The sequence below is a fragment of the Hypanus sabinus genome, chromosome 1 (genome assembly GCF_030144855.1).
Source record: "Hypanus sabinus isolate sHypSab1 chromosome 1, sHypSab1.hap1, whole genome shotgun sequence".
In the NCBI taxonomy this organism is placed as follows: Eukaryota; Metazoa; Chordata; class Chondrichthyes; order Myliobatiformes; family Dasyatidae; genus Hypanus; species Hypanus sabinus.
In genome coordinates, this window is record NC_082706.1 from 122,107,314 (window position 1) to 122,132,751 (window position 25,438).

The 25,438-nt window shown below is 40.8% G+C and overlaps 1 protein-coding gene across 4 annotated transcripts in view; it reads left to right on the forward strand.

Moving 5' to 3' along the window:
- The window catches only part of tsnare1 (T-SNARE Domain Containing 1), a 1,003,225-nt gene that overhangs the window by 140,890 nt on the left and 836,897 nt on the right, over positions 1–25,438 (forward strand). For all 4 annotated transcript variants that reach the window (XM_059975426.1, XM_059975433.1, XM_059975441.1 and 1 more), the window contains one exon: positions 22,419–22,549. In XM_059975426.1, coding sequence (XP_059831409.1) covers positions 22,465–22,549 — 85 coding nt within the window. In that variant the 5' untranslated portion in view covers positions 22,419–22,464. Of the gene's footprint in view, positions 1–22,418; positions 22,550–25,438 lie in introns of those variants that run through there.

Consider the following 25,438-nt stretch of genomic DNA (forward strand, 5'->3'; position numbering starts at 1 on the left):
AATAGCCTTATTGAAGTTCTCCTTGAGCCTTGTATGTGTACATGCTTTCAAGTTTTTGTACCTTTTGCCTGATGGCAAAGGAGAGAAGATGGTAAGAGTGCGATGGGTGGGGTTTTTGATTGTGCTGTTTGCTTCACAGAGGCAACAAGAAGTGTAGACAGAGTCCGTGGAGGGGAGGCTGGTTCCTGTGATGTGCTGAGCTGTATCCACAACTCTCTGCGGTTTCTTGCAGTCACAGGCAGAGAGCTTGCCATACCAAAATGTGATGCATCCCAATATAATGCTTTCTCAAGTGCATTGATAAAAATTGTTGAGCTTGATGGGATTGTGCCAAATTTCTTCAGCCTCCTAAGGAAATGGTGAGCAGTTGCAGGAAAAGTTGCCTGCATCATCAAGGAACCACATCATCCAGGCCTTGCTCTCTGCTCACTGCTGCCATTAGACAGAAGGTACAGGAGCCTCAGGACCCACACCAGCAGGTTCAGGAACCACTGGAGACAACTTCACTCGTTCCATCACTAAACTGTTCCCACAACCTCTGAACTCATTTTAAAGGACTGTTCATTTCATGTTAGTGCTATTTACTGCTTACGTATTTATTACTCCTCACTCCTTCCTGTAGTCCATTCCTTAAAATACAACCCACTACAGTGGTATTATCTACAAATGTAGATGCCGTTAGAGCAGAATCTGGCCAGAGTTGTGAGAGTATAGAGATTAGGATGAGGCACTGAGGACACAGATTACTGGGGCACCATTGTTGAGGATAATGATGGTGGAGGTGTGCTTCAAATTCTTATTGGTATTTGTTGATCAGGAAGTCAAGGATCTAGTAGCAAAGGGAGGTGTTGAGTTGAGTTGGAGTTCGGAGATGTGTTCAAAAACCAAGGAGAGATAGATTTACAGTCATAGAGTCATATAATGTAGAAAAAGGCCCTTCAGCAAAAATGATCAGTGCCAGTCAAGATTCCCGTTTAAGCAAGGCCCATTTGCCTGTGCTGGGCAAATTCCTCTAAACCTTTTGTATCATGTAACTGTTCAAGTACCTTTTAAGTGTTGTTAATGTATCTGTATCAACCATTGCTTCTGGCAACTCATCCCATGTACTGAGTAAAAAAGTTGTCCCTCAGGTTCCTGTTAAATCTTTCCCCTCTCACCTTAAAGCTGTGCCTTCAAAATAACGATTCCCAACCCTGGGAAACTCTGTTCAATGAACAGAGTCCCAACCTGTGCAATGGCTCTCTGTAACTCAGTCCCCTGTGTCCTAAGAACATCCCTCTAGGTCTTCTCTGCACTCTTTCCAGCTTAATAGCGATTTTCCTATAGCAGGGTGACCAAATTTGGACACAGTATTCCAAATGTGGATTTTCTATTGCAAGACAACAGAAAATCACAATTTCTATACTCAGTGCCCTGACTGAAAAAAGCTTGTGTGCTTTCATCTTTCAGCTGTCCTTTCAAGGATATATTTACTGCCCTGTTGACCTGTGACATCATCACTTTCAGGGAACTATACTTGTATTCCAAGATCCCTCTGCTCTGCATAACTCCCCAAGCTCCTACCATTCACTGAGAATGTCTTACCCAGATTTGTCTTCCCAACACACTGCATTCATGGAATTAAACTCCATTTGAAGTAAGGAAAAATAAAATAAAGAAACTTGGTGATGATTATTTGGAATGAGCTGTTAGAGGAAGTGGAAGAGGCTGGTAAAGTTACAACATTTAAGACATCTTGACAGATAAATGATCGTGAAAGTTCAGGGGCATGTGGGCAAAATACAGGGAAGAGGAATTAGCTCAGGTAAGTAATTTGGTCAGCATGGATAAACTGGGACAAAGGGCCTGTTTTTACGTAGCATGACTCTATGATTGTTGATGTCGGAAATCTAAAATAAAAACAGAAATTGCTGGATATATTCAGCAGACCAGGCTGAATTTGTGGGAAAATAAACAGAACTGAAGTTCTGGTTGACTGATGGAGGGTGGAAGAAAATAGCACATGGAACAGTGCCGCAGAGGAACAGGTTCTTTGGCCCACAATGTTTGTACCGACCATGATGCCAGTCCAAACTAACCCCATCTGCCTGTAAGTGATCTGTGTCCCTCTATAACCTGTCCGCTCCTATGCCTGTCTAACTGTCTCTAAATGTTGCGGTTGTATCTGCTTCCACCACTTCCCCTGGTAGTGCATGTCAGGCACATAACACCCTCTGTGTAAGAAAAAGGAACAAAAATTACCTCCCGGTGGCCACCCATTTTAATTCCACTTCCCATTCCTATTCCAATACGTCAGTCTATGGCCTCTTCTACTGTCGAGATGAAGCCACACTCAGGATGGGAGGGGCTTATGTTCCTCTGGGTAGCCACCAACCTGACGGCACAAACACTGACTTCTCAAACTTCTGGTAATGTCCACCCCCCCCCCCACCTTATTCCCCATCCCCTTTCTCCCCTCTCACCTTATCTTCTTGCCTGCCCATTGCCTCCCTCGGGTGCTCCTCCCTGTTTTTCTTTCTTCCATGGCCTCTGTCCTCTTCTATTACATTCAAAATCAGAATCAGGATCACTGGCATGTGCTGTGAAATTTGTTAACTTAGCAGCAGCAGTTCAATGCAATACATCATCTAAAGAAAAACAATAATAAATAAAATAAAACATAATAAACAAACAAGTAAATCAAATTACGTATATTGTATAGATATTAAAATATGTGCAAAAACAGAAATACTGTAAATATTTTTTTTAAAAGTGAGGTAGTGTCCAAAGATTCAATGTCCATTTAGGAATCGGATGGCAGAGGAGAAGAAGCTATTCCTGAATTGCTGAGTGTGTGTCTTCAGGCTTCTGTATCTCCTACCTGATGGTAACAGTGAGAAAAGGGCATGCCCTGGGTGCTGGAGGTCTTTAATAATGGACACTGTCTTTCTGAGACACTGCTTCCTAAAGATATCCTGGGTACTTTGTAGGCAAGTTCCTCAGATGGAGTTGACTAGATTTACTATCTTCTGCAGCTTCTTTCAGTCCTGTGTAGCAACTCCTCCATACCAGACAGTGATGTAGCCTGTCAGAACGCTCTCCATGGTACAACTATAGAAGTTTGGGAGTATATTTGTTGATATGCCAAATCTCTTCAAACTCCTAATAAAGTATAACCACTGTATGACCTTCTTCATAACTACATCGATATGTTGGGACCAGTTTAGATCCTCAGAGATCTTAACACCGAGGAACTTGAAGCTGCTCAGTCCCCCGACTTCTGGTGCCTCTATGAGGATTGGTATATGCTCCTTCATCTTACCCTTTCTGAAGTCCACAATCAGCTCTTTCGTCTTACTGACATTGAGTGCCAGGTTGTTGCTGCGACACCACTCCACTAGTTGGCATATCTCACTCCTGTATGCCCTCTCGTCATCTCATGAGATTCTACCAACAATGGTTGTATTGTCAGCAAATTTCCCTTCTCCAGCTCAGTATCTCTTTCGCCAATCAACTTCCCAGCTGTTTACTTCGCCCCTCCCCTCTTGGTTTTACCTGTCACCTTGTATTTCTTCCTCTCCTCTCCCACCTTTTAGATCTGACTCTTCACCTTTTTTCTCCAGTTCTGCTGAAGGGTCTTATATCCGAAATGTTTACTCTTTTCCATAGATGCTGCCTGGTCTCCTGAGTTCCTCCTGCATTTTGTGTGTGTTATTTACCTCCTAAACCTCCTTTAAATGTTTGTTGCCTCACCTCAAAGCTATGCCCAGTGGTATTGGCATTTCAACCTTGGAAAAATACAAGTTACTATCTCCCTTATCTGTCTCTCATGGTTTTAGATACTTCTATCAGGTCACTCATCAGACTGCTGCAGATCACTCAGGCTCTCCTTTTAGCTGCAACATCCTGGAGAACCTCCGCCTGTATGGCAGCGACTAAAACTATCCACAATACCCCAAATATAGCCGTCTCAGTTTTACACAGCTGCAACTTGTCTTTGCAATGTTTATACTCAACACCCTGATCAATGTAAACAATATGCTTCCTTTACCACCCTACTTACAGGGGTTGCTACATCCAAGGAGTAATTGATTTGCACCCCAAGTCCCTCTGTACATCAGTATCCTTGGAAGTCCTGCCTTTTACCGTACTTCCTTCTTTCATTTGACCTCCCAGTTTGCAGCATTTCACTTGTCCAAATTCAACTCCATAAATGTTAACTCTGTTCCTGTTCCCACAGATGTGACAAGCATTTGCAGCGTTCTCTGTTTTCATTGCAGATTGTAAGTACTTGGTCGGATCAGAGGAGGATGAAGGAAATATTTTCATTCAGAACATTGTAGACCTCTGCCTGAAAGGAGGGAAGAGGATGAAACTCTCATTAGATTTGTTTTCAAATTGTTTCTGGGTGTGCAGTCAAAGACCTCTGCTTTGTGGTGCAAGTTTTGGAAAATGGGATTAGGCGAGAAGCTTTTGATTGGGCTGGAACAAATATGACTGTTTATTCCTTCAGACAGTAAGAAGGTGCTTAGCAATCTGTAAGCAGTGGAGTGCCACAGAGATTTCTTTCAGTTATGTGTTGATGACTTGGAGGAATGAAGTGAATGGACATAGGCCAGATCTGTTGATGACATGATAATAGGTGATAAGGCCGCTGACACAGAGAGAGATATTGATAGGTTAGATAGGCAGGTAAATGATGAAAGGTAAGTAATCCAGGAAAATGAGCAATCCTTTATTTTAGAAGGAAAATTCCTATTCCTTGTGTTCTTTATATAATTATACAATCTCTCTCTTTGGAGTTGCTGTATAAAAGCAGTCCAAACCTTTTGGGTGCTAGTGTCTGCAGATAATCTTCAGAGAAGAGATCTGATAAGAACCTAAGGATATTGTGAACAATTCTTGTTGCATAAAAGAACCTGAAAATATTTTGGCTTTGTGTGATGTGAAAGTGAGTTTTAGTGGTGTTTCAGACCATAATTACCTCTCACATAGGCAAACTGTAGCTGCAAATTTACCCTAAATTTACATGTTTGGTTTGACATTTTCATAGAACATAGAATAGTACAGCACATTACAGGCCCTTCGGCCCACAATGTTGTGCCGACCCTTAAATCCTGCCTCACATATAACCCCTACCTTAAATCCCTCCTTATACCTGTCTAGTTTTCTTGAAAACTGTTTCCACATTAAGTGAATTTTGAAACATACATGTTTATATCATTCTTAAAGACTTTAATATTTCAATTTTAAACTCACGTCTTTGTGGTCTTTAGTCCTAATTGTACTTATCTCAGCCCAGGCATCAGTCCTGGTTGCACTTAACCTCTGTGGTAATGGAACTTCTATATTGTCAAGGCCATAAATGTAGTGGAGATGTTTGTAGGCAGGCTCTGCACCTCAGCTGGTGCATGTGTCACCCATCCATGTCTAGTCATCCAGCTCAGGCTGTTGTAGAACAGGACCTACACTTTGTGGTGATTCTTGCTACAAAGGAAGAGATCAAATGCAGAGGCATCTTAGCTCCAGTGCATTCAATGCAGAGTGCAGGAGTAGAATTAATGAATCTTCTTAGCTGTGAGAAAGCTATAACAGCAGACCTCTTTCACCAAATCTTCATGAGCCAAATTTTCATGGTGAGGAATATTGCTTTTCCATTTTCACAGAATTTGGCTCATACCCCTACTGAGAAGTATCCCTCTGTTGCAATGTAGAAGGCTGGTTTCCTGAAGCATACCTGCCATGATCCTTTAATTTTTGTAAGGTATTTTGTTCTCTTTAGATCTTTTGCATGTTCTGTGGCATTTTCTAAAGGCAATGTTAGATAGCTGCTTATTGGTATTAACCATTGCTTCACATGAAGGTGGAAGAAATTTGCCTTCTGAACTCTAACTTGACAGCTTCGGTGGTTGCAGTCAGTTTTTCATCAGAGAGTTTTGTGTGCTCAATAAAATCAGTTTAAGTGTATGCATGGTGTATTTTCCAGCTTGATTTGAATCAATATAGCTGAGGTTCTGTTGATGAAAATCAAATTCACGGAGGGTTCACTCAGTTGTCAATTCCTTGGCTCTTCCACCAGCAGCAGCTATGTGGTTTTCCTTCCGTTTTTTTTCTCCCACTCCTTTGGGACACATTATTCCCCCTCCCCACCCCCCTGAGTGGAATCTGAGTGGAGGCCCTTGAGGTCAAATTTCTGTTCATCTTATCAATTTTATAAATGTTTCTGTAGTTGATTTGCATGTTATTTTTGAGTTGGTGTATACTCATCATTTTTTTGTTGCACTGAAAGCCTTTTCCGAAGCTGACATTTTGTTTGAAGGTTATTCTTGCAGCCCCTGGAACCATGTCAGTGCTGAAATACTAATTGAAAGTACATCATGATTTGCTTCTCATTCCCTGCTGGAAAACTGGGACAGAGTCGCTGTCACGTAAGCCCATGTGTTGCCTCTGGAGAGCAGCTGCCTCGCGGAGTCAGTGACTTGGTTTCAGTCCTGACCTCTGGGGCTGTCAGTGTGGAGTTTGCTTGTTCCTCCTGTAACTGTGTGGTTTACTCTGGGTTCTCTGGTTTTCTCCAACATCCCAAAGTCCTGTGGATTGGTGGCTTCGTTAGTTACTGTAAGTTGCTGGAAGTGTGAAGCTGAGTAGCTGAACATGGGAGCAGTTGATGAGAATGTCGGGAGATGAAAATTGGCTTACTTAAAATGGGTGCATGGACTTCGTGGGCTGAAGGGCCTGTTTTCAGGCTGTATGATTCTATAAAAATATCAAAAGACCTTCATCCCTCTTTCCATTGAAGATTAGCCTCAAATTAAGAAAGAGTGAACTAGATGAGGTAGTAATATGCAACACGAGTGAATCTGCAGACGCTGGAAATAAATAAAAACACAAAATGCTGGCAGAACTCAGCAGGCCAGACAGCATCTATGGGAAGAGGTAGTGACGACGTTTTGGGCTGAAACCCTTCATCAGGAAAGGTAGTAATATGTTGAGGATAGAGGAGAAATCTTTACACCAAGAAAATGGTTGGAATCTAGAATGTACCATGTTTAGTAAGTATTTAGATAAGCACTTGAATTACCAACACATTAGAGGTTATAGGTCATGTGCTATTAGATGGAAGTAATGTATTTGGCTACCTGATGATCAGCATGGGCAAGCATTTAAACTATCTAAAATACTTCAAAGATAGAAGAACATTTTAGAAGTTAGAAGATGAACCCTGAATAAAGGTCTTGGCCCAAACTAGCAAAAGTTTTATTCCCCTGCTGAGTTCCTCCAGCATTTTGTGTGTGTGTTGCTCATTTTAGAATCCAGGTTTAAAATGTAAACCATAAAAATTAGTAATTAGCTTAAAAAAAAACAAAGGATGGGATTTGTATTGGCAGCATTAATTGTGGAAAGGAGAATAAATTTGTTCATGGAGTTTATTAGATAATGTGCAGCAGGTAAGGATTTCTGGGATTTGAAGCACAAGAATATTTGTGAAAGAAAATTTTGAAGTAGAATATGTAGGGGAAAGAGTTGGCATAAGGGATTGGTAATGATTGCTTCAGCTAGCAACTTGAAATTACAGGCATAATATTATTGCTTTCTGTGCTAAAATCTCCAAGCAGAAGCAGTGCCATAATTGTCAACGTCTTCCTGGGAATTTCAGCAGTTTCATGCTTGCCGAATCCATTTCCACTTGGGCAGGATTACTTCCCGTTCTGCAGGTTTTCATTCAAAATCGAGAATGCACCTTCTGAAGAAGACTTCCCCAGTTGCAGGAACATAGATAAGTTGTGATAAGAAAACTGTCAAAACCTCTCAGAACATTTCAGGGCCATTTATATGACTTGCTGGTTCTTACTGCAGTGTGGCATTTCTCTGTTGGGTTCTGGGTGGTATTTATCAGCAATACATTCTCATCCTGTCAGGCTGTTGGATGATACAGGCTCAGCATAGAGGCCTGTATCTGGAATACTGCTTGAAGTCAAATCACAGGATTTTTAGCAATGTTGTTTGTCTCTGAATAGAGTTAAGTATGTACCCAACAAATATCTGTAAACTCTGCAATGGATGTTACAATATAAGGCTTTTGCAATTGTTACGTCCGTAGCCCCCTCCTTTGTGAGAATCGCCAGATCACTGTTGGGTTGAGTCAAACGGGGGGGCCCAAGACATGAGGGGGAGACGTGCAGGATGTCACGTTTCTCCCCCCCATAGCGATGTAAAGCTACGGGACATGGCCATTGTCTCTTGGAGACAGATTTTGTGGATTGAGATGCTCTGCTACGTGAATGCCCTCAGGCAAAGTGGGCTGGTTGAGGGAGAGATTGCATCACCCCCAACCTGATTGACATCAGGACCCTGTGAGTCAGAATAAAAGAGGGGCTGTAGGAACAACCCCTCATTCGCACCAGAAGAAACGCTAGCGATCCTGTAATAGCGGGAAGCCATTTGAAGGAAGCAACGTGCGTTCGGTTCCTTTGCCTGGGGACTGGTGGCTGGTACCAAGGAAAACGACTTGGAACTAACAACGGGGAACCAACTCCCCCGACTCAACGGATTGGCCTCATAAAAGACCCGGGCAAGTTTAAAACCATCTCTCTTAAACCCAAAGAGCTGCAGCTTGAAACGACAGTGACTTTTATCTTTCCATCGGACAATACAATGTCCCCTAGACAAACGATAGAGCTATTGCTTATTGATGATTATTATTATACCCGCGTTTTTAGATTGAGTATTGACGACGTATATTATCTGAATGTCTGTATTAATCTTATTTTTGTGCCCCTTTATAAATAAAGACTTTTAAAAATAGTACCATCAGACTTCAACGGACCTCTCTATCTTTGCTGGTAAGTGATCCAGTTATGGGAATTTCGTAACACAATATAATCTTGTCGCTGATAATGCATTAATTGATGCAAACTTAGCAATCCTTTAAATGCCACAGTGGATTTTTGGTTAAACTCCTGTGCCTTTTGATAGTAGAACATAGTATTAATGGTAAGAGACTTGGCAGTGTGGAGGATCGGAGGGATCTTGGGGTCCGATTCCATAGGACACTCAAAGCTGCTGCGCAGGTTGACTTTGTGGTTAAGAAAGCATATGATCAATCGTCAATCGTCAATCGTGGGATTGAGTTTAGGAGCTGAAAGGTAATGTCGCAGCTATATAGGACCTTGTTCAGACCCCACTTGGAGTATTGTGCTCAGTTCTGGGCACCTCGCTATAGGAAGGGTGTGGAAACGATAGAAAGGGTGCAGTAGAGATTTACAAGGATATTGCCTGGATTGGGGAGCATGCCTTATGAGAATAGGTTGAGTGAACTCAGCCATTTTTCCTTAGAGCGACAGAGGATGAGAGGTGACCTGATAGAGGTGTATAACATGATGAGAGGCATTGATTATGTAGATCATCAGAGGCTTTTTCCCAGGGCTGAAATGCTAGCATGAGAGGGCTCAGTTTTAAAGTGCTTGGAAGTAGGTACAGAGGAGATGTCAGGGGTAAGTTTTTTACACAGAGAGTGTTGAGTGTGTGGAATGGGCTGCCGGCTACAGTGCTGGAGGTGGATAGGGCAGGATCTTTTAAGAGACTCCTGGACGGGTACATGGAGCTCAGAAAAACAGAGGGCTATGGGTAACCCTAGGTAAATTCTAAAGTAGGGACATGTTCAGCACAGCCTTTTGTGCCAAAGGGCCTGTATTGTGGTGTAGGTTTTCAATGTTCTATGTTGTATGTTTTTTTTGAGGCTTCCTGCAAAATGGCCAATTTCAAGGTTGTATATGGTATATGCACTTTGACAATAAATGTACTTTGAACTTTGAATTTTTGAACTTTGATTTCTTGGCATCTCTAATTCTTGACTGCTCGTAGTGGAGAAGGAGTATTCAGGATGAGATTGAGAGTCTGATCCATGCTTCAGGAGTACTCAGGAGCCCAGTGAAAATGGTAGGTGGAGACCATCGTCTCATGTGCTCCCCACCCATTAATTTCTGAGCATAGTAATTCCTGATCCTCATTGGAGAATGTTCAGTAAGTCTTAGCTGAGCTGATATATTGAAAGATACATCCAATTAAAACACATCATTATTCTTCATGTGTAAAGTGTATTTTATATTTGTTACTTCAAATACTGTACTCTTTCTTTTCACCCTGTATTATTCCATTACTTCTCACGACTACCCTCTACAAACCAAACTAAGCACTGATTCTGCTGTATCTGGAAGTAGCCTCACTGCAATCAAATAATTTCGCTCCTTACATCATCCCTTCTCCATCTCATTGTTTGAGCAACTGGTGGAACTTGGGAGATGAAGCTTTCTTATTACTTGTGACTGCAGTTGTGACCAGTTCTGTCTGAGCTTCAGCCCAAGAAAGCATGGAGCCAGAAGGAAAATGATAAACTTTCAACAGTTGCTGGTGCAATAATCAGCGGGAGGAATGGTGACTTTGGTATGCCGCACACAATACATTTGAAATATTTGATGTGTTCTTTGATGTTCTTCGTGCTATCTTTTTTTCTGCTTCAATCCATCTGCTTTCATTTCTAACTGTTACAATCTTATCCTTTTCTGTTCACTTGAACTTGCAATCCCTTAAATGTTTCTTCCTTTCTTTTGCTCCTCTCAGTCTATCTCTTCCAATCACAGACATTGTTGTTACTTCATTAAGTTTTGTGATATTTGGTTGCTTTGCTCGCATAGATGTTGCTGTGCATTCTTAGTGCATGTCAGTGGCCTGTCCTGCTTTATCAAAATCCAGCTAGGTTAAAATCTGAGCATTCACCGGTTGAAATTGTTGTGACTGTACAACTACAAATAAAAGCACACCAGTAGAGGTGAGGTTAACAGGTATATTCACATTGTAAGACCATAAGCTATAGGAGCAGAAGTAGACCATTCTTCCCATTGGGTCTGTTCCACCATTCAATCATGGGCTGATCCAATTCTTCCAGTCATCCCCATTCCCCTGCCTTCTCCCCATACCCTTTGATGCCCGGGCTAATCAGGAACCAATCTATCTCTGCCTCAAATACACCCAATGACTTGGCCTCCACAGCCACTTGTAGCAACAAATTCCATAGATTTACCACCGTCTGACTAAAGTAATTTCTCCGCATCTCTGTTCCAAATGGATGTCCTTCAATCGTGCCCTCTTGTCCTAGACTTCCCTACCATGGGAAATAACTGCCATATCTAATCTGTTTCGGTTGTAGAGAGAGAGAGAGAGCAACAGATCAATGCGCATGAGTAAGTTATCATTCAATAATTAGTGCTAAAGGGAGTCATTGTGCTAAAAGAAATGGATCCATACATAGATCCTTCCTTCCCTTCTACATTAATATAACATTAAGACTGTATCTGTAACTTAACATTCAACTTACCTTCAATAAACCATATTTAAATAAAGATCCTTTCACAGTAACAGTCTATAACTAACTTCATTAGATTAAAGATTTAGTCTTAGGTGGCACTCCGTTTCTTTCAGAATGGTGCCCCTGGACCTGGGGAGTATCATTTGGTTTGTCAGGTGTCTTGTCAAAGATGACTTTCTCTGTTGCCGTTGTTTGTAATGCAATCATCAGTGAGAGGTAGGTCCGGTGACTATAAACTGTCCATCTTGTTGGATGCATTTGACTCAGGTGGTGTTCTTCGGCTGAGCATGCAGTATCTGGACAACATGACATCTTGATGTAAGATCCCCAGCATCCACTGTGTACATCAGTGAACCAATTCTTGTGGCTATCCTACCAGGTGTCCACTTTTCTTTTTAGTATGACACATTAGGACTTCCTGTCCAACCTCAAAGTTCCTTGCTGATTACTTGGCAACTGGCTGAACTGTTTATTGTGTATTTTCCTCCACAGATTTGAGTCTATGCAAGATCTCATATTCCTGCTCATGAACAACATTGCAGGTATCTGATTTGTTGTCGCACTAAGAGAGTTCCTATCCACAAAAAGGAAATTGTCCACCTTGTGCTGTAGAGAAATGTCCTCCTTGTCCATAGCTTTAACTGACTTCTTGAAGGTTTGGACAGATCTTTTAGCTAACCCATTCATTGCTGGGCATGAGGAGCTGACTTCTTGAATAGTCTGAATCCTTCTGGTGTATGTTGTGGTTCATTGCCACTCACAATTTGTTCAGGTAAGCCACTTCTGGAGAAGATAGTCCTCAGAGTGGAAACAGTCTTTTCTGAGGTGGTTGACTTCATTGGTTTGACCTCCTGCCACTTCGAATGAGTCTCCAAAGCAATCAGAAATATGGAGACCATGAATGGCCCAGCAAAATCAATATGTACTCTTTGCCATGGTGACGATGACCACTTCCTCAGGTGTACAGTGCCTCTGGGGTTGCATTTTGAATTTTGTGGCCAAGACTTCAATCTGTCTCTCTATTCCTGGCCATCGCACATAGCTCTGGGCGGGACTCTTCATCTTGACTGTACCCAGGTGTCCTTCATGCAGATTTTCTAAGACTGGTGTACAGTTTAGAGGGAACCACAACACGAGACCCACACATCAGCGCTCTTTGACATACCGACAGCTGGTCTTGTCTCACTGAGAGCTCTGGAAACATAGGGTTTCCTTGGCCATCCTTGCCTGGTGATGTCTTAGAGTTTTGATAATGCCCGGTTAAACCTTGTTTCTCTTTGTGTTTCAGAATATATTCCTGGCAACTGGTCCACCAATGATGTGCAGAACACTTCTGCTGGGTAACAGAATTAAGATTTTATTTCCTTAGTTGCCAACAGTGGAAGATGTCAGCATTGCTGTGTTGCTCAGTACCCTTGAACTCTATGTCATAAAAGTGGGCTTCTGGGAACAAAGCCCATGTTGCAACTGAGTAGCAGACATCACTGGAATTCCTTTTGTGGGTTGAAAATAGACACAAGGGGCTGGTGGTCTGTCACTAGAGTAAACTATTGTCTGTATGGGTAGTGGTGGAACTTCTTTGTTCCTCATATTAGACTAGGGGTCTCTTGGTCGATTTGTGCGAAATTGCGTTCTGTGCTTGTCAGTGATCTTGTAGCAAATACAATCGGACATTCAGATCCATCTTAAATGGTGTGTGACAAAATGGCATCAATGCCATAAGGTTATGCACCACATGCCAGTCTGATAGGCAGAGATGGGTTATAATGTGTGAGTAGTTCATCAGATGTTAATATTCTCTGTACCCTTGAATGCTCTTTCACATCTTTCTGATCATTCCCACTTCGCTCCTGTCTCTAACAGTGTGTTCAATGGGTGCAGCACTGTAGCAATGTTTGTAAGAAGCTAGTGGTAGTAGTTTACAAGACCCAAGTATGATCCAAGTTGTGATACATTTTGGGTGCACCACTGCTTCAATCTTCTCTTTTGACTTTGCCTTCCTCTTGCTTTCTTCCCTTCAGTCTTTCCCATAATTACTGTGCATTTTAACTCCTCTTTCCTAGTCACATGTCCAATGAAGTTACGTTACCTTTGTCCACAATATGGGATTTAGTTCTTGAAAAGCTCACGTTTCTCTCTCTTGGCACACAGACCATACTCACTCAGTCTGGCAAGCACTTTACCAGAGTTCTGGAGGTGCTCTTCATCATTCTTGCCAGTCATGATGATGTCAACAAGGTAACATTGAGTTCCTGTGATATCTTGGAGCATGTGGTCCATTGTATTTTGCCAAATTGCTGTAGCTGACGTGATGCTAAAGACGAGATGATTATACTAGAATAGTTCCTTGTGAGTGTTGATTGTGGGGAACTTCCTACTTAACTACTTAATCTCCATTTTCAGATAGGCTTGTGACAAGTCTATCTTTAAAAACCTCTCCTCACTTGCCAAAGATGCAAAAATGTCAATATTCGTGTTAGGGGATACTGTACAGTACACAGCACTGGGTTGATGCTCACCTTGAAATCCCCACATACATCAACAGCTCTGGCCTTCCCTTTCTTGATCACCGGGATTGATGGCTCAATCACTCCACTCAACTTTCAGGAGAATGCCAGATATGTCTTCCAGCTCTGAAGTTCATTATCCACTTTAGGATGTAGTACATAAGACACTAGACATGCTTTATGGAATCTTGGTGTTGCTGCTTCATCCAGTTCAATTCTGGCTGTCATGTCTTTGAGTTTACTAATCCCCTTCTCTAACACCTTCTCATTAGCATTAAGCAGTTGTGAGAGTCTCTGGTTAGTGCTACTGTTTGGGCATCAGTTGCCTGTCGGTGACACATTGAAAGCTTTGATGGTGTGCCAGTTTCACTGGATGTTTTACAATGATTTATGTCTAAAAAGTGCTGGTCCTTCTAATTTCAACATAAAAAGCTCTAACTGCTGTGTTTCACCTCCGTTAATCACTTACAGATTGCCTTTGGGAGACACTTTTTTCACCTCTGTATGTCTTTACCATCACCAAGCTCTTTTCTAATGGTAGCTTAGAAAACAGTTTATAGTAGTCAGCCTCTGAAATTATAAACAAAGCTATCCAGCTCCATTTTCAATTTTACACCAGACACATCTGTTCTGATCCATATAATTTACTGAACTGCTTAAGTAATGCTATACAGTTCTAGGCATGACAGCTCACCTTTGTCAGACTCTGTGTTGTCTGATTTATTTTCACATTCAACCACTTTATGCATTTGTTTGGTTTTATGTTTGATATTTTTCTTCTGTGTGGTGTTTCTCTTTTGCTGTGGTTTCTGTCTGATTTGCACACTCTATTTGGCTTTTGTCTGTAACACTTTCTGCAAGCTTTTTCTTTGAATCAACAGTCATTTGCATCATGGGAAGATTCACCACATCAATAACATTTTTGTCATTTTGCGGTATTCAGAGACATTTTGTGCGTTTCACATTCTAAACTCTTTTTCTGCATCCTTTGCTGCAGTATCTAATGATATTGCAGTGGTCAATGCCTGTTCTAAGGTTAGGTCTCTTTTTGACAGTAGTCTCTTGAGTGCTTTGACTATGCATGCCACATACAAGCTTGTCCATTAATGTATCAGAAAGCCCATCTCCAAAGTCACAGTATTGGGAAAGTTTGCACAGTTCTGCAATGTATTCAGAAATGTTTTCATCTTTTGGTTCCTTTTGTGAAATCTGAAATATCTCAGCTATTACTAGCAGTTTAGGGCTCAAGTGACTTTGTAAAATTGCAACAGTTTCGTCAAACGTCACGCTTGCTGGCTTTTTAAGAGTTAGTAAATTGCGTAAGAGCCTTATGTTTTTGCATTCATTAAGCAAAGAAGCTTGGGCACGTAGTTTTCCTCATCCATGTCATTCATGTTATACTACTCTTCAACCCTCTTCATATATGATTCCCAATCCTCATTAGCATTATTAAGTTGTTCAAATTTCCAGACTAAGGCCATTGTCACATTATTTTCACTTTAACTTTGCTAGTTGCATGTCTCTCACTGTGTACTGTACACTATTATTCACGCATCCCTTTCTCAGTGTCCACATTGGCTGGTTCGTTCTTTCCTCTCGCTGCCTCTCTCTCTTCCTCCGAATTCAGTCCTTTTGTAACTGTCAGTCCAGTTGGTGATATCTGCTGAAATTCGGGTTTGTCCTTGTTGCCAACTTGTTGTGCCTGTACAACTACTTATTAATTAAATAAAAGCATGCTCGCGGAGGTGAGGTTAACTGATAGATTTGAGAGCAACAGATCAATGTGCATGAGTAAGTTATTCAGTAAGTAGTGCTAAGGGGAGTCGTGCGCTAAAAGAAATAGATCCATACATTACAGAAATGGTTTTTACATGAATCATTCAAATTCATTAAAAATACATCCTCATTGGTTCAGGGATATGTTTCTGAATAAGTGTCTGTTTCTTTGACGTGTTTGAATTCCAGGGCAGCTAGAAGATTTAAACTGAAATAATTTAATGTAAATCTGGCATAAGAAATTTAAATAATCTGTATCAAAATGGCTTTCTAATGTTCATCAGTGAAGCAAGTTCATTGTCCTTATTCCCTGGATTAATATAATTCCAGACCAAACAATGTCTTAACCCCTCTGTTCAATGCGAAATAGGACTGAAAAATGTATAATGTATACATCGCATAAGCAAATAAATTTTTAAGAAGGCCTTTTTTTTAACTTAGATCTACTTTGTTTACAGTAGGAGCTTTGGAGGAATTAACTTAAACAAATTGCATTCAAACTGTACTTTGTACAATGTCCCAATGCACTTTATTGGAGTGATTATCAACACACAAAATTTGACATTGAGCCACACAGAAATATGAGGACAGGTACTTGAAAGCTTTGTGGAATAGGTTTTAAAGAGCAACTTAAGGAATGAGAGGCAGAGGACTGGGAAGGTTTAGCCGGAGAAATCCGGAGCTGAGGATCTTGACAGCTGAATGTAGAGCTGCCAGTTGTGGAGTGAAGAAAATTGGGGCTGCTCCAAACTTGACACCTTAACATTATCATTTGTCACCAGATTTTCTTTCCCATCTTTGTGGATTTGGCTCTTTATTGTAATTTGTCAGTTTAAAAAATTGATGAGATTTACAGCACGGGATGCACATTGAGTGTCGTACTTATGACCTGCTGTTTTCAGGATTCTATGCAGATTATTGTGAAGCACTGCCTCATCACAGAATTTAATATGAGTTGCAATTTATTCTGGCCCACGCACACAGCAGGGATTTCAGTATGCTCATAATGCAGTGTGGTGCTTAGCTGCTTTGTTCACCTGGGTCTGCATCTTCCATCCGGTTCACAGTAATCCATTCCAATTCACTACTAAAAAACTACGTTTTCACCCACTGCTTGGCATCCATGATCTAGGGGTCAAATGGTTGTCCAAACCCATTGACAGCGATTCTTTGTCCATACAATTCCAGACTATTTCTTTTGTGATAGAAAATAATGCCCAAGTCAACTATAGTGATTTACTCTAAGGAAAACTTTAGAAGATTATATTTCCTATACCTAACTATGTTATACCTCCTTGCATTGTTATGGATAAAAGTGAGGTTCAGATTTCCTGGGTAAATTAATTGCACATTAAGTATGCTTTTAAGTATGGCAATTCCATATGTTAATTGTTTGAAACCTCATTAACAATCCACCATAGAAAACCAAAAAGATGTCCCCCAGTGGGTCTAAAATTAGACACATTTGCTCAGAACATGTGCTGGATATCCAAAGTGAACCGTTCTCTTGAAGAAATCTGTTTACAAACAGCAGATTATATAGTGATCATGGCTGGTTTGAGCACAAACACAAGAAAATCTGCAGGTGCTGGAAATCCAAGCAACACACACAAAATGCTGGAGGAACTCAGCCGGCCAGGCAAGATCTATGGAAAAGAGTAAACAGTCGACGGTTTGGACCGAAACCTTTCATCAGGTGGTATCATTGTTCAAATAAAACCGTATTGCCTTGATATTGGGGGCTGGGTGTTAGCTGGAGTTCTGCTGTACAACTGCCTTGCCCTCCCAAAATCAACCTGAATGGTTACTGATCCCAACTCCTTGTAGAGATCACTATTGCTTTGCCTTTACCACTAGGACTTATGGGACACTTTAAAGAACTCTGTCCACAGATGGGAAGCTTGAAAAGTTGACAATGGAGTTGGGGGACAACAGAGAGGAGGGTAAATATAAGCCTTTAGTATTCATAACCACAAGATTCTCCACCCACACCTATTGGTCATTAACTAACACAGTTTAAGATGTGTGCACTGTGTAACTAAAAGACACTGTGCAAAATCAGCTCTTCATTCTCCACATATTTATGCAGGCTTCTCTGCTGTACATAGATGAACAATGTGCAGTATGACCCAAAAACGATGAACAGATTGCAGTCCATTAAAAAAGACTAAGGTCGACGTGTGCAGAAAACTACTCATTAATGCCCCAATATGACACAGCTCTCAGGCAACTCACTGCAAGGTTTGCATCTCATGTTACTCGAAGTTAAGAACAAAGGTCTAAAGTTGCACACTATAACTTCAGTTTATGACAGTAAGGTGGAGATTGGGATGGCACATGATGAAGTGGGCATAACATCCATGTAAGGCAGGAGGAGAATATCAACAGTGCTAAGGTGAATTGTGCCTGGTCCGACTCTCAAAATGAATCTCAGGGTTCTTTCTGGTGACATATATGCACTTTGATAATAAATTTACTTAAGAACTTTTGAGCTGATTTCAACATAAAATGCCCAATCTGGATGGGTTCAATTTCCAGGCTTCCAATTTAAGTTTTTCTTTATAATTCAGTTGTGCTGGTGGAGATGCACTGTTGTGAAGTGCAATTAAATTAGAAGGAAAAGTAAAATGTCAATTTGCATCAAATGTGCTTGGAAGCCTTTGTATGTACACATCAAATCTATAAAGGCTCATATTATACCATCAAAGTTTATACTTGCTTCACCCTGAGCTTTGAAGCATATCAAGGTTTTAAAAAATATGCTCTTTTCTGAAATAAAAAAACAAGAAAATATTAGAAAATCTCAGAAGATGAGGTGGCATCAGTGATGTGTTAGGGCGGTGGTTCCTGCTCTTTCAATGCTTTGTTACATGCGACTATTTGAGTACCTCACTGTAGTGACTTTGATTTGTGTCATTGAGCTCAGCTACTGTGTAGCAAGTAGCTGAGTGCAGTAACACATCTTGCCTCACTTCAGGTTTTCAAGGGTAAAGTTGTATGATTCATCTTTTTACTTCCTCTAATCTAAGCTTTTTTTCACAGTCTTTCATACTTCAGAAGTGAGCAGTAGTTATCTCTGTTTTATGAAGAGATGAAGCTAAGTGGTGCTGACAGTGGAGAAGGGGATTTTTTAATATACTGGTATCCAATATTGGCATTAACATCTGCAAGGTCAAACATGATCTGGTGATCTCCAGTGCTGTATCTGGCTAGTAATGTTCATGTTAGACATACGTTTATTTTATCCCTGTCAATCATAATTAAGGACCCCCATCACCCAGGTCATGCCTTATTCTCAATGCTACCATCAGGAAGGAGATACAGAAGCCCAAAGGCACACACTCAATGAATCATGACTGGCTTTTTCCCCTCTGTCATCTGATTTTTAAATAGACATTGAATCCATGAACACTACCTCACTACTTTTTTATTTCTATTTTTGCACTATTTATTTAATTTAACTATTTAATATAGACATTTTTACTGTAAATCTTTTTTTTCCCATTATTATGTACTACTGCCACAGAAACAAATTTTCATGACATACATCACTGATATTAAACCTTGTTTTGAATATACAAAATTTGCCTTTCTTTCCACAGGGGGCATAACTGTGTTTAAAACAAATGAAGACCAAAAGTGCTTCAGAGTTGTCACTTACTTTTGTACCTGAATCTGAATATATTAGTTTTAATAGGGATATTTCAAGTTTATTTACTCCGATCATCATTAAATAGATTTGTGACAAAAATTCCTCTTTAACTTCAGTTAACTCCACAGTTCCAGGATGCTAATTCTGCTCGTTTCTGTTATCCCATTTAATTGTGTCCAAACAAGGTCAGCACCCCCTTCATTCTGAACACTGAATTCTGTGAACTGCAAATGTCACCTGAGGGACATGAAGTTGGATGTAAATTCAGTGATCATAATGTAGGCTCCTCTGCATTGGAGAAATGAAATGCAAATTGGGGAATCACTTTGCAGAACACCTGTGTTCAGCCTACAGGAGTGACCCTGACTTCTGTTCATCTGCACTGTCATTCTCTGTGATCTAGGTGCTGTTTCTGACACAATTGACTACAACATTCTCCTAGATTGCCTTGAGAAATGGGCTGGCCTCTCTGGTAGTACCCTAAATTGGTTTAGCTCGCATATCAGAAAACTTACAAGGATGTTGCTGGGACTGGAAGACCTGAGTTAGAAGGAAAAATTGAATAGGTTTGTACTGTATTCCTAAGAACATAGAAATTTGAGAGGAGATTTGATAAAAGTATACAAAAGTATAGGGGGTTATAGATAGGGTAAATGCAAGCAGGCTTTTTCCATTGAGGTTGGATGAGAGTACAACTAGAGGTCATGGGTTAAGGGTGAAAGGTGAAATGTTTAAGGGGAACATGAAAGAAATTTCTTCACTCAAAAGGTGGTGAGAGTGTGGCTTGAGCTGCCAGCACAAGTGGTGGATACAATTTGGATCTCAGCATTTAAGAGAAGCTTGGATGGTGTTACGTACCCCGTAACTGGGTGTCTGACCAGCAGAGAAAGAAGAATCCGTTGGAGTCTGGTGGTACCAAACTAAAGGTGTTTATTAATAAAATAAGCAAAACCATATCAATAATGCAAATGTACATATAAAACAAGTTAGCTGTAATAAACCTAAAAGTGTAGGAATAATAATAATCAATAATAAACAAGCTCCATCGATGTCTAGTAAATGAATTGTCATAGAAAAGTATAAAGTTCAGTTCAGTTCTTGAGTGCTGATGTAGTTATGGTTGTTGTAATCATTGGAGAGACAGAGCGAGAGAGAGAGAGAGCGAGCAAGCGAGATGTAACAGCTACAGCAGCCAAACCTTCCTTTGCTTTCTTAATCCGTCGTATCGTTGTGGTCATTCAGTTATGACCTCTCCATCCTTCTGCTAGACCGTTCTTCTGTGTTGGACTCATCACTCTGGCATGCGTGGACATGCACACAAGCCCCCACCGGCCCTGCTTTTACACTGATAGCCTTACTGAGCGACCTCCTGGTTCGGTCTTCGAAGCCCCCACCTTTCTTGTGGGTTCGAACACTCAACCAGTGTCCACAGGTGTGTCTGGAGGGTGTCTCTCCAGACCTGTCTTTTTTTCCCTACTAATGGGGACTCAGCTATCCATCAATCCTGAATGACTGTGTCCATCAAATCAGGCTACTCCTGCAGTCCACTGAGGAATGTTCACGAGCAAACTATTGTCCTTGCGGTGAAACAGTAAATTATTCAAAAAGGAGTCACAATACAGTTAATCAGCAATTTCCGCCTCTCATCTGTTGCAGATGTTCTTGCCTGTTTTTCGTCTCTCTTTCTCATGGTCAGCATAGCAACAGTAACAGTTTGTGATTCTCGGGGGGGATAGTTAACTCTTTACCCCATTGTCCATCAGGTCTGTTCATCACTCATAACAATGGGAACGTGGATGGGAGGTGTATGGAGGGCTATGGTCCAAATACAGCTCAATGGGAATAGGCAATTTAATTTGTTTGGCTCAGATGGGATCAGCCACAAGGCCTGGTTCTGTGCTGTAGTTTGCTATGACTCTATCTTACAGAGAAATTTTTCTCTCTAAAATGGAGACCAATTTTCTGAGGGATATGTTGTACCTTTTGGTGTTGCTCAGTGAAGCTCTCTTGGTCCACTATTCTTCCTCTTATACTGTACATGCTCCCCTTAGGAGACATTATGCGAGAGCATAACTTTATTTCCACAGTTATGTAAATGATACATAATTGTGCGTCTCGATTGAGCCTGATGATGATAGCACACTATTATATCTAACTTCTTGTATGGCTACAATCACCAAATGGATGAGCAATAATTTCCTAAGACTACTGGCCTTCCAAACCAATCTGTTGACAAATTTGAACTCATTCAGAGCACTGCTGCTAGACTTTTAACTAAAACCGGGATGAGGGGGCATATCACTCTTGCATAGCTCCTCTGCATTGGCTTCCTGTGTCTTTTAGAATTGATTTTAAAGTTCTCTTACTTGTGTTTAAAGCTCTCAATAGCCTGGGATTGGAGTGTATCACAGAATTGCTTTTGTTTTATAATCCTGCTCGAGCTCTCAGGTCTTCTTCTGCCACACTCTTATATTTAAAACTATGAGGGATGCAGACTCGGTTGATACTTCTAAATGTCAGCTCAAAACCTTGTTTTTTAACAAGCATCTTTTTATCTTTTATTTTCATGTTTGTATTTTATCCCATTGTAAAGTGATTTGAACTACTGTGTTTCTATGAAAAGTTCTCTATCAATAAGTTGCTATTTTTATTATTGCAATCCCACTTTAATTGTTCAATCCGTGGTTTCTTGCTGCACTCTTACAATGAAGTTCAGTGCAAGATTGAGGAACAGAATCTCATTTTTAATAAGGGCATATCTCAGTCTTCAGGACTCAGAACAAAATTCTTCAACTTCAGATAACTTGGAATATGTTTCTGTCCATTGGCCATTTCTGCCACACTATCCACCTGTGATGTTGGCTCAGTTTATCTGTTTCTATATATGTTGTCTGTTTGATTTGAAGGGTTTCTTTTATATGGTCGGATGATACAATTTGCTCCAATTGGCAGGTAGTTCACGGTTCCAAGATGTGATTTACAAATTAGAGCTAAAGATACATGGTTGTGAGGAGAAACATTCTGCATAGGGAGCTGGCATAGGATCAATGGGCTGAATAGCTTCCTTCAGCTTCGAATAATATTATTTTTCTAAGAATTTCATCTTGAATTAATCTAAAATGTCTATTCTTTTTTTCCCTAGCTGTTCTCAGAGGCATTCTTTTCTGACAAACATTTGAAAAATAAAAATGTCATATGGAGCTGTTGACGGTAGCAGCTTCAGTGGACGGAATCCATTTGGAGGGCCTTCCAGGCAAGGATATCAACCTTTAGGTAAGATTTGCTGCTTGATAACTTTCCTAGAATGTTTCACAGATCCTTTACAGCTTGGCAATCAGGCCACCAGTTTAGAGCACATTTACTGCTTGTGTGCTCTGTCTAAAATATTGGCAAAGTGTGTCCTTTCTTCTGCAATCAGATATTCTGTCCATTCAACCTTGAAGCAGGTTCAAAGCTGAACTGCCCTACATCTAACAAAGTGACTTTGCCAGGGATCTTTACATCAAAGAAATATCACAGCCATTCTCGCCTTAATTGCTCCTGCCCAAGGTTACACTTATTTTTAAAAAGGTTATTCTTATGCAATTATTATGTACAATTCAGCTCCAGAACTACTTCATAAAGTAGAAATAAAAGTTTATTTGTGCTTTTCAGTAGGGTACAAAAGCAACCATGTTTTCAGCAATATTGTTTCAGGACCAGAAGTTGCAGTGGTGCATGTAGACCTCTTGGTCTGTCTAGTAATGGACTGTTTTATTGTTTACTGATTAATGTGATTGGCGCTTTCTACTTGTTGATCTAAATGTACCACGTTAGCATGTCAGATACTCTGAAACTAGAAATGAAACTCACAATTTACTAAATGTTACTTTATTGAATACATCGGTCTCCGGCAAAAATTTGGCATTGGTTGAAGCAGATACCATTATATTGAGTCTTGAAAATCAGATGAAGCAAGTTTCAGTTATCACTCATGACTATGAGTTTTTGCTCGTTATTTTGAATGTGCCGTGTATGTTTTTCACCTTGCCGTTAGAGGTACTGATGTATGGTTGAATGATAATTAAATTTGAATTTGATTTGATTTTAAGGGTTAGAGCAATAAGAAAATAGACCAAGAGAAAGCCACCCACCTCCTCAGTCCTCCCCCATGTTCTATATTACCAGGGCTGATCTACCCCAGGCTTCATCGTCATGTCCAAAGGGTGCCTGATGAAAATTAAGAGTACTCATCTTTGCACTTTGAGTCAGAATATCCGGTTTGCTGTCACTGACGTGTGTTGTGAAATTTGTTGTTTAGTGGCAGCGAAAGAAGTTAAAGTTCAAAGTTCACATTTACTATTAAAATATGTGTACCATGCACAACCATGAGATTCATCTTGCAGGCACCCACAAGACAAAGGAACACAATAGAATCCACAAAAAAATTCAGAACAATGGATGTGCAAAAGGTGAGAAATTGTGCAAAGAGTAAAAAGAAAAGTAAACAATTAAATACAGAGAGCATGAGGGGTGCAGAGTCCCCAGTCCACGGGCTGTGGAGTCAGTTTGGTGCTGAAGTGAGTGAAGCCAGCCTGGGAGCCCAGAGGATCGACTCTTGAATCTGGAAGCATGGGCCCCAAGGCTCCTGCACCCTCGTGCCCAATGGTAATAAAGAGAACAGAGGAAGATGGGTCAAATGCAGGCAAATGTTGCTTTCCACTCATGGACTTCGATGCTTTAATCTGGTTTGTCAGCTTAGCCAATGTGGAATAATGGTGCTGAGCATGGGTTTGTTTTTCTGCTCTCAGGTCTCGGCACATCATCTAGCCCCCAGAGATGGCCATACCTGCATTCTCAAGAGCTAAGTCTGCTACATTAAAATTACAATAAGAAATGTATATATAATTAAATAAGTAGCGCAAAAATAGTGAGGAGATATTCATAAGTTGGTTCATTGTCCATTCTGAAATCTGATGGCAGAGGGAAAGAAACTTTTCTTAAAACATTACGCTCTCTTGACAGTAGCAATAAGAAGACAGAAAACCTACAGCACAACACAGGCTCTTCAGCCTACAAAGCTGTGCTGAACATGTCCTTACCTGAGAAATTACCTAGGGTTACCCATAAACCTCTATTTTCCTAAGCTCCATGTACCTGTCCAGGAGTCTTTTAAAAGACCCTATTGGATTCACCTCTACCTCCGTCGCTGACTGCCCATTCTATACACTCACCACTATCTGCGTAAAAATCTTACCCCTGACATCTCTTCTTACCTACTTCCAAGCACCTTAAAATTGTGCCCTCTCATGCTAGCCACTTCAGCCCTGGGAAAAAGTCTCTGACTATCCACATGATCAATGCCTCATCAACTTGTACACCTCTATCATGTCACTTCTCATCCTTCATCGCTCCAAGGAGAAAAGGCCGAGTTCACTCAACCTATTCTCATAAGGCATGCTCCCCAATCCTTTAAAGTACACTCCAACCTACAAATAACCATCTGGTTCTCAACAGATTATCCTTGTAAATCTCGTCTGCACCCTTTCTATGGTTTCCATGTCTTTTCTATTGTGAGGCCAACAGAACTGAGCACGGTACTCCAAGTGGGGTCTGACCAGGGTCCTTATGATGGGAGCCTTATGAAATGAACATATCCTGGGTAATTGGGTCCTTAATGATGGATGCGGCCTTTTTGGGGTATCGCCTCTTGAAGATATCCAAGATGGTATGGTGGCTAGTGCCCAGGATGGAGCTGGCTTAGTTTACAACCCTCTGCAGTTTTTTCCAGTCCTGTGCATTGTTTCCTCCATACCAGATGATGATGTAACCAGTTAGAATGCTCTCCTTGCAGAGAATTGCAAGAGTCCTTGGTGACATACCAAATCTTATCAACTTCCTGATAAATATAGTTGCTGGTGTGTGCTCTTTGTCACTACGTTAGGCCCAGGATATCCAGGAATCTGAAAATGCTCACCCTTTCCACTGCTGATCTCTTGATGGCGACTGCTGTGTATTCATTGAGATTCTGGTTGAAGGATCTTGAAATTTACCTGGACTCTCGACAAAAATGAACATGCATCTTGAATATTGAAACAGTTCAAGGCAGGCAAGTTTAATAAAGTCACATGATGATTCTGTTTCAAAGTCTGTTCCTAGACAAATCATCACAACTCTCATAGT